Consider the following 10,704-nt stretch of genomic DNA (forward strand, 5'->3'; position numbering starts at 1 on the left):
ACACGGCTAAAGCTCATATTTAAAAAAATTAAGAATGCACGACAAAAGGGGGTCCGATGATACCTTAGATAGGGAATACATCCACGCAAAATAGTTTTTTTTCGGCTTTTCTGTTATTTTTGTTTCGTGGTTCCAACCCCATAAATGTGTTAGTCATGGTCAATTTACTAGGAACTCACACGTGGATCATATATTTTCAATGAAAAAATGATATTTGAAGCATCTAAAATTTACAAAGATTTTGGACCATTGATTTTTCAAACCTTATAAAAACTCAACCATGTGTCAATCAAACACTTCAAGACCTGTACTTAGGTCACATCTGTATGGTCAAAATTTAAAAATAAAACGAAAAAGCCCAAAAAACCTATTTAACATGTTTTATTTAGCATAGATGTATTTTTCTATTTATGAAAATGAGAACCTACTAAATGAAATATGCTATTAGATTTTTATGGATTTTGGGTGTTTTTTCAAAAATCTAACTATACAAATATGATCCTTGTTTTTATAGGCATCACTTCTTAGAGCATTTGATTCTCTTGCATAGATAAGTTCTTTTAATGTTTCAAAAATCAAGGGCGTACAATTTTTATAATTTTGAAGGCTCTAGTTACCATTTTTTCATCCAAAATACATGATGCAAGTATCTATGGGGTTATATTGCCATATTTTTTTATCATAAATTTAGAAGGTTTAATGAAAACAATGCCTTCATAAAATGAAATCATTGCTTGTATGTAGAGATATTGGTAGAAACATTCTTGATATTCGTTTGATACTTGTACTGATGATTTTGATAATGAGTTTCATATTGGAATCTGATATTGGTGCGCCTGCTATTCTAGGGTGCATCGATTTCTAATGCAGATATTAGTGGAACATATGTGGTGGATCTGATCCGACCTATATCTAAGCTGGAAAAATTTTAACAGCGAATATGGGTTAAAAGAACCACTTGTTTTGAATTTGCTATATGAGAGGTATTGCAGAATTCCTTTATTTTGTGGGGATTCCGGTACAATGGAAGTCCAAATCATATCTGAATCCGGAACTTACCATGTGACCCGAGTCAAATCTGGATCCAAAAGCTTCTACTATGTGACCCGAGTCAAATATGGATACTATCTCGGATGAAAACCGATTCGATCCATATCGGACCCCTTTGGAACCTGAGCAGTTGGCGGCTACACAAACATTCGGGTTCGGTTTGGGTCGGGTATCATATGCAAACCCGACTCTCTGGCGGCACTCATGTTAGGGTTTTGGTTTCCCCTCCTATTCGTCTGTCTTTCTCCTCGCGCTCTGTTTCTGCTGCTCCACCGCGTAGCGGCGTCTTCTTCTCGAAGGAGTTGGCGAAGATGGTGATGATCTTCTCTCTCTGTCTGTGTGTGTGTTCGCTTTCTTCAACTGCGTTTCTCTCGTTCCTGTGATTCTTAAGCTTTCATAATTGAAAGCATCGCTGAAGTAGATTAAGTTTCGACTTAATTATTTTTGGTTTTGTATCTGATATTGATACGTAACGACCTTTATGCATTTGCTTGTTTTGGTTGTGGTTTTTCTTCGTTTTTCATTACTGTAGTTGTTAGGGTTGCGGAAGTGTTAGATCGATGCGTCGGTGCCATATTAGGGCTTTTGATGCTAAATCACTTCGGTATTCTTTGTTCATATTCTTACTTCGTTTTTTTTTTGCATTTTTCGCCTTTTTGATTCTTAGGGTTGCGCAATTGGGGTTAGGTTTTTTGAGTTGATTTTTGTGTTTTTATATCAGCTTTATTAATGCTGCAGTGTTTATCATGGGATTTTACGGGTATTTTGCATGCACCCTCTTATCTAGATAACTGGGATAAGTTGGGATGTTGCAATGTGGTGCAACATATCCATATAAATACGGTGAGTTGGGATATGTTATCGTTTTCTGCATTGCAATATCTTAGCTATCACATTTTTTTTCTTGGTAAGTGGGTTCATTTAAACACCCCCTTGTGGTTAGCATCCAGACTCACCCTCCTTTGGTGTTCGTGTGGGCCAACTTCCCAGCTTATCACATCTTCTGGATAAGTGGGTGCATCCAAATAGGCCATAGTTTTTTGTGATAACTATGTTAATTTAGATTTTCTTTATACCTAACTTCCTACTCTTTTTTTTCATTTTGTATGGACTTTTTCTATCATAATCTGGAAAGTTTTTGTCTTCCATTTTGGATTGGTTCAGAATCTTGAATATTCCGTCATTCCTTTTTATGACACTGTTTCTGAAACTCATGAGTTGCTGTTTTAGTATTGTGATCAAGGTTGTATGTATCTAACCCGTATCGGCAGGGCTCATAGTTACACCTTATCGTAAACTCATCATAAATTTTTAATAAAAAAAATCAAAAAATCCAAAAAAATCAAGAAAAACCAGAAAAATAGCAAAATTTTTTAAAAAATCATAACACATGAAAAATGATGAATTTCACAAAATACAACCATAAAATCACATATGAAGCATTTATGTCTTGGTATGAATGGCATGCATAAGACATTGAACCTTAAATAATCAAGATAATATGCTATAAATGGCAATCTCACAAAAAATTGCAAACTATGAAATAATATGCATATTAAATAATGAATCTAAGCTAATAAGTTACAAGATGCATAATAATGTATGTTTACATAAACAAAAAAAAAACACATTGTTTTTTAATGCTTAAAAATTTTACATAACTATTTTTTTTAAATTTCAAACAAAAAATGAATTAGATAACATCAATCATTGAGTATCATTAACATCATTTTCTTTTTTTTTTTGGAAAAAAATCTCTCTAAATCACTCTTAAGCTCTTTAGGGATGAATATGAACTAGCCACAATGGTTCTTATATGTTTTCAATTTTTTTTTTGAAATAAAATAATTTAAACTGCATTTATAGCGTATCTTAAGATACGTCCTGTATTGCAGTGTATCGTAAGACACGGGGGTGTTTCATACGATACATACCCGTATCAAGATACAGGTGTGTATCGTATTGGAACACCCCATAGTTAACGATATGTACGATACTGACTACCTTGATTGTGATATTTAGATTTTTCACTTTGGACATGTTTGCAGTACCTTGTGTTTCTTGGATTTTCTGAAGATCCTGTGATTGTAACTCACAATCACAACACTTTATCAAGGTTAGTGAAACATGTGAAAAGTACAAGTTGTGATTGTGACTGCCAGCTGTGGTTATTTTTGCCTTGAATCTTGTGAACCTTGTGTGACCAAAGCAAACATGGCCTTAGTATTTTCTGGATTTGTTTCATATTTAGCTTTTATATTTTTGGATTTTATGATGTTTAGGTTAGTCCACTACTTCTAATATGTGCTTTATGTTTTCTAGGTCGACATTCAGAGTTATGGTTACATGGTTCTCCTATCAATGCTATTCGTGTTGCTTTTGTCTGCATGAATGCACCTAAAAGATACTTTTTTGTGTTTTATGGGTTTGAGTTTGAAATTTTCATTTCCTGTTTTTGTTAATTTTGGTTGCTTCCTTGAAAGAATTGCATGGCACGGGTTTGATCATTTTCTCTGCTGCTTATCCCTTTTAGTTTTCTCTATTGAATTTTGATATTTGCTTCCTTGAAGCGATTTTTGTTGTTTTTATAATTTGTGCACAGTTTTTGCTGCATTTTTTTTCTTTTTCTTTTTCTTTTTTGTTTTCTAATTTTGATCTTTTCTACTTTTCACGATTGATGTTTGTTTTTTCATTTCCGTAAGGTATTGGGAATTTGATGCATTAACTGAATTGCATTACATCAAAATTTCTATATTGTATTTCAATGCATTTTATGTCTGTTATTGCAGCCGTCACACAAGACATTCATTATCAAGAAGAAGTTGGCAAAAAAGATGAGGCAGAATAGGCCTATTCCTCATTGGATCAGGATGAGGACTGACAATACCATAAGGTGATTTGCATTCCCTTTGAACGACATATGGTTGTTTCTGCTATTATATATTTTATTCTCCTGATTAGGATGTTAACTGGTTTTATGCATCTACCGATTGACCATTTAATAACTAGTCATACATGTTTATTTTTGAAAGTGTGTTTGGGGATTGTGATACTATTATTGTAGTTCTTTTAAGTATGTTATTGCCTTTTCTGGTGCAAGGTGTTAAAACATATGTAATAATACCATAATACCCGATAGGGGTATTATGGTCTTTTCACAAAGTACCCAATAAGGGTACTTATTTTATTTCTTTTATTTTACTGTTTTTTATTTTTGTTTTTATTTTTTAAAATGTATTTTTTGGATACCGAAAAGGGGCCCCACAATGGAGTCGTTGGGGCCCCCAACGGTCACATTTGTGACCGTTGGGGGCTCCCAACGACTCTATTGGGAGCCCCTTTGGTCTCCTTTTCTTATAAATAGGGGGAACCCCCCTTGTATGTTGTATTGCTCTCTAGAGCTCCTCTTCAATAATAGTGATATTATTTTTCATGTGTGTAGCCTTTTTATAAGGCCCTTCGTATATCCCTTAGTGGATTTTCTCTCTTGTGCTTGTTGCACTTGTCCGTGTGGGACATAGTGAATGCTTTAGCATTCTTGGTTTCTTTCGCATATTTCATTACATGGTATCAGAGCTATGTCACACGGACTCGGCTCCAAGGTCGCCGCACCCGCGTCGACACGCACCGACACGGGTGCGGACACGGGTGCGGCTCGGACTCGGTCAACCCGACCCTGGGTGTGGTCAACGCACCCAGGGTCATTTTGGTCCATTTTTTGGAAATTTTTTTTTTTGAATTTTTTTTTTTAAAAATTTTCTGGGCTACAACTGTAAGGAAAAAAACCCATCACAACTAAAAAACCTGTACACTTTCAAGTTTTAAGTACAGAATGGGCACAACTCAAGTTTTTGTGGTTTTTTCCTGTATGAAGAAAGTGAATTATTACAGTGTATGAAGAAAGTGCCCAAAAGTGAATTATTCCTGTATGAAGAAAGTGTACAGAATGCCTTCACAACTCATCACCTGTCCCCTAATGGGCACAACTTTGACCGAGTCTTATTTATATATATATATATATATATATATATATATATATATATTTATTTTTTTTAATATATATATAGCCGAGTCCCCGTGTCCAAAATTTTTAAAATTGCGCCGCACCCGTGTCGCACCCGCACCCGCACCCGCACCCGCACCCATGTGACATAGTATCAGAGCCATACGATCTTCTAAAGGTAAAATCGTGTCTCTCTACTTCCTTTATTTCTCACATCTTCATTGTGTAGCAATGGAAGTCAAGATCGATCTATCATTCAAACTCAATGAGAAAAATTACATGATGTGGGCATCCGCAATGGAGAATAATCTCAAAGGCAAGAAGCTTTGGGGTTATGTAATGGGAACCGTTTCGGAACCCCAACTTAAGCTCACAAAGATGGAAGGAGATCAAGAGAAAGCACTTGAAGGCGATGCTCGTCTCAAGGCCATTGAAGATTATAATCATCAAATGGAAGATTGGGAGAGCAACCATGCAAAAATCCTAGCATGGTTTATGAATAATGTCGAACTCAAGGTATGTGCAAATATTGCAAAATTCCGCCGGGCAAATGAAGCTTGGTTTTTTATGAAGGGTATGTTTACCCAAAAGGATCTTGCAAGAGCTTATTTTTTGCAAGAAAAAGTAAGAACCACAAAACAAGGTGACATGAGCATACAAGATTATTATAGTGCTCTAAATCCTTTGTGGGATGAATTGGCTCTTTTAGAGCCTAAATGGGTGGCTATGGATGATGTGGTACTAAGACAAAAACAAATGGAACAAGATAGATTGTTTCAATTTTTATTTGGGCTTCGTCCCGAATTTGAACAAGTGAGATCCTCACTTCTCCATAGATCCACGTTTCCTCCCTTAGAAGAGGCTATTGCCGAGATTACTCAAGAAGAGACTAGGCATAGCATGGGTAAAAGCATAGAGGAAGTTCTTGCCGTATCTAAACCCGGCAATCATGTTAAAACATACAAACCACCTCATTTTGGTAAGCAATGGAGTGGTGGAAGAAAAATGATTATATGTCATCATTGTTATGAGCCGGGACATATTAAACCCTTTTGCCCAAAGCTAAATGGGGCATTCAAGCCAAAGGTGGCTTCCGTTGAAGAATCCACCACCAAAGAAGATGACGGCAAGAACGGGGATCTCAAAGATACTCTTGGACAAATCTCCTTGGCTCTCCAACAAATTCTAAAGGTCACTTCTTCCACCTCCGGTGCCGCCATTGCCTCATCATCACCTCCCGGTACTTACTCTTGGATTTTAGATTCCGGAGCCTCTTTTCACATGACTCCTCATGAAAATGCATTAACCAATGTGCACACCAATTCAAAATTATCTTGTGTCTCTACGGTCGATGGAACTTTTCTCAAAATAAATGGTATTGGAACTCTTGATTCTAAAAATATTCAAAATTTTCTTGTTCCAAAAGTTAGAATAGTTCCTAAATTAAATCTTAACCTCTTTTCCGTTTCTCAAATAGCCGACCATGGATGTGAAATATCTTTCTCATCCCAAGGGTGCTTTGTGCAGGATCTCCGGTCCGGGAAGCGGATTGGGCAAGGCCATAGGAAGGGAGACCTTTATTTTATGGATAACTTAACACTTCCAAATACCTCATTTTGTACTTATGTCCAAGACAAAAATATTGAAACTTGGCATAAAAGGCTTGGACATCCAAGTTACTCTAAAATGTATCTTTTTCCTTTTGGAAACAAGTTTTGTAAAGAAAAAGATATCAATTGCAAAGATTGCATTTTTGGAAAAATGAAGTCTACTCCTTTTCCTATTAGAACCTTTGTGACAACAAGACCTTTTGAATTGGTGCATTCCGATGTATGGGGACCATCTCCGGTTTTATCCAAAGGTGCTTATTCGTATTATGTTACATTTATTGATGATTATACTAGATACGTATGGATTTATTTTCTTAATGTTAAATCGGAAGTTTTTAACTTCTTCAAAGAATTTCATGCAAAAGTTCAAAATCAATTTCAAAGTCAAATATCCATTCTTAGATCCGATTCGGGTGGAGAGTACTTATCAAATGATTTTCAATCATATCTAAAACAACATGGCATTTGTCATAAAAAATCTTGCCCAAGAACTCCTCAACAAAACAGTCTAGCGGAGAGAAAACATAGACATATTTTAGAAACCACTAGATCCTTACTCATTTCTAAAAATATTCCTAAAAATTTTTGGGCCGAAGCCGTGTTAACCTCCACCTATTTAATCAATAGGATGCCATCTTCAAAATTAAACAATATCTCTCCTTATGAAAAACTTTTTAATATGACACCCGACTACAATCGTCTTCGTATTTTTGGGTGTAAATGCTTTGTTCTTTTGCATAAAAGAGATAAATTGTCACCTAAAACAATAGAATGCGTATTTTTAGGATATGATGAAAATCAAAAGGGCTATAGATGCTTTGACTATAAGAACAATAAATTATTTGTCTCCAAAGATGTGACCTTTTTAGAAGATGAAAATGGATTTGAAACTTTGGAACAACCAAATGAAATTGATTATATGTTTTCAATGATCTTTTAGAAGACTCAAATGATGATCTTTTGAGTCATCCGGAATCTTTAGAAAATATTCATGATAATGGTGTATCACCAACTAATGGTGACAATCTCCAAGTATACACTCGGCGTGAGGAAGCACAACCTATTAGTGCTTTAGAAAAATTCTTACGGCTTAATGAACCCCTAGAAGAAACCTCTCTTAGGCGTTTTTCTAGAGAGTCCATTCCACCAAATAGGTTTGTCTCATATGAAACTCTCTCACCTAAATATAGAGCTTGTCTAATTGCCTTGCATTCTTACTATGAACCTTCCCACTATAATCAAGCAAAAAATATTCCTCATTGGGTTGAAGCAATGAAAGTTGAACTAGATGCTTTAAATAAGGCTAAAACTTGGGAAATAGTTCATCTCCCTCCAAATAAAAAAGCTATAGGATGTCGATGGGTCTACAAAGTCAAAACAAAAAGTGATGGTTCCCTAGAACGTTATAAAGCTAGATTAGTTGCTAAGGGATATTCACAAGAATATGACATCGATTATGAAGAAACTTTTGCCCCCGTGGCTCGCATGACAAGTGTTAGAACTCTAATAGCAGTAGCATCATCTAAGAAATGGCCTATATTTCAATTAGATGTTAAAAATGCCTTTCTTAATGGTCAGTTGAATGAAGAAGTATATATGGACCCTCCGCCGGTAATTAATGTTAACCAAGGTCAAACTCTTCGGTTATTAAAAGCTTTATATGGTCTTAAACAAGCCCCTAAGGCTTGGTATGATAGATTTAATGCTATATGTTAAAATTGGGATTTCGTTCATGTTATACTGACACTGCTCTTTTTGTTAAACGTGCAGGTAATAGTATCATCATCCTTCTGCTTTATGTTGATGATATGATCATCACTGACAATGATGAAAGTGGTATTCTTAATGTTAAAAATATGTTAAAACATAATTTTGATATGTCTGATCTGGGTTTTCTCAGGTACTTTCTTGGTATAGAAGTAGCATACTCTCCTCGAGGGTATATATTGTCACAGATGAAGCTTGCTGCAGACATATGTTCCAAATCTGGGATCTCAGATGACAAAAAGGTGGAGACTCCCGAGGTTATCAATGCTAAACTACGACTGGAGGATGGAGTTCCGCTGGATGATCCTACGCCCTACAGGCAACTCATAGGCTCCCTCACCTATCTGACTATCACCAGGCCGGATATTGCTCATGCTGTGCACTCTGCAAGCCAATTTCAGCATGCTCCTACATCTGTGCATGAGTGTTGTGCTCCGAATCATTCGATACATCAAAAATACTTTGACTAAAGGGCTATTTCTATCCTCACTCTCATCCTTAGATTTACTGGCTTATACTGATGCTGACTGGGGAGGAAACCCAAATGATCGAATCTCAACTACTGGCTTTTGTGTTTTCCTAGGAGATTCGCTAATTGCTTGGAGGTGCAAGAAACAACAGAAAGTCTCGTTGTCTTCTACTGAAGCAGAATACAGGGCTATGGCAACTACTACAATGGAGCTTGTGTGGCTTCGAAGTCTTCTTCAAGATATGAGAGTCAAAATTATCGGTGCTTCGAAGCTTTGTTGCGACAACAAAAGTGCTATCTACATTGCCAGCAACCACACCTTTCATGAGAGGACTAAACATATTGAAATGAACTGTCATTATGTACGCGATGAATATCTTCGTGGGACAGTTACACTGCCATATGTCACTTCAGAATATCAACTTGCAGATTTCTTTACCAAAGCCCTGCCTGCTCCTCGCTTCTTGTTCCTTCTTGGCAAACTTTCAGTCATTCCCCCGTAAAGTTTGAGGGGGGGTGTTAAAACATATGTAATAATACCATAATACCCGATAGGGGTATTATGGTCTTTTCACAAAGTACCCAATAAGGGTACTTATTTTATTTCTTTTATTTTACTGTTTTTTATTTTTGTTTTTATTTTTTTAAAATGTATTTTTTGGATACCGAAAAGGGGCCCCACAATGGAGTCGTTGGGGCCCCCAACGGTCACATTTGTGACCGTTGGGGGCTCCCAACGACTGTATTGGGAGCCCCTTTGGTCTCCTTTTCTTATAAATAGGGGGAAAACCCCCCTTGTATGTTGTATTGCTCTCTAGAGCTCCTCTTCAATAATAGTGATATTATTTTTCATGTGTGTAGCCTTTTTATAAGGCCCTTCGTATATCCCTTAGTGGATTTTCTCTCTTGTGCTTGTTGCACTTGTCCGTGTGGGACATAGTGAATGCTTTAGCATTCTTGGTTTCTTCCGCATATTTCATTACACAAGGCATGGTTGTGATTTATTGCTTTAACAATGCACTGATTTATTGCTTTAACAATGCACAATTTTGAAGAGATTGTGGTATCATTTATTTTTGAATTCTTTACTCTATTATAGTCTGAAATATCTTATTTATTGTTGATGGTTCTTTTCAGGTATAATGCCAAGCGTAGGCATTGGAGGAGAACAAAGTTAGGTTTCTGATGCAATTTGCTGATTTTAATATTCAAGTGGAGTTTGTGGACAGTTTCCACTTTAGGCTGTTTTAGATTTTGATCCTGAATGGGGTATTTTAAACACATGCTCTCAGTCGACCTCTCTTTTTGTGTTACAAGTTGATGTGTAGGATTTGCAGGCTTGATGAGCAAGTGATTTGAAGTTCTTAACTGAAGAATTTTTAATTTCATGTTGCATTGCTTTTAGTTCATCGTGTTTCTTCATCTAATCTGCAATGATTTGTCTAGGTTTATGTGTGGGTTTTCTGTTATTTGTTTAAAAATATGAAATTGTTAGTTATATGGTCGTTTGCTTGATGTAGGTGGGAACAATTTTAGAACTATGATTTATCTTTAAAATTTGCATGCCTATCATAAATTTGGATGCTTATTTTTCTTCAAGTCTAAACGGGGATTACTAATAAGTAGGTACATAATAATGTAAAAATAAAGAGAAAAGAAGCATAACATTGATGAGCTGTCAATTGCACCTGGACTCTTAGGATTTGTAGAGGTTGTGTATCCATGCCTAGTGTTTTTAAAGTCCTCTGATTTTTCCACAGCTAATTTCTATGCTGCAGGGCTAATGTTGAAACTTTACACTCTTG

The 10,704-nt window shown here is 36.0% G+C and overlaps 1 protein-coding gene across 1 annotated transcript; it reads left to right on the plus strand.

Moving 5' to 3' along the window:
* The first annotated feature begins 1,266 nt into the window (after positions 1-1,266).
* Positions 1,267-10,456, plus strand: LOC149842286 (large ribosomal subunit protein eL39-like). The gene is made up of 3 exons (XM_090001354.1): positions 1,267-1,364; positions 3,840-3,943; positions 10,037-10,456. The coding sequence occupies exons 1-3, from the start codon at positions 1,362-1,364 to the stop codon at positions 10,083-10,085; spliced, it is 156 nt and encodes a 51-aa protein (XP_089857480.1). The 5' UTR covers positions 1,267-1,361; the 3' UTR covers positions 10,086-10,456.
* Positions 10,457-10,704: the final 248 nt, after the last annotated feature.

This window comes from Nuphar pumila, chromosome 3 (assembly GCF_984573655.1).
Source record: "Nuphar pumila chromosome 3, dmNupPumi1.hap1.1, whole genome shotgun sequence".
Taxonomy (NCBI): Eukaryota; Viridiplantae; Streptophyta; class Magnoliopsida; order Nymphaeales; family Nymphaeaceae; genus Nuphar; species Nuphar pumila.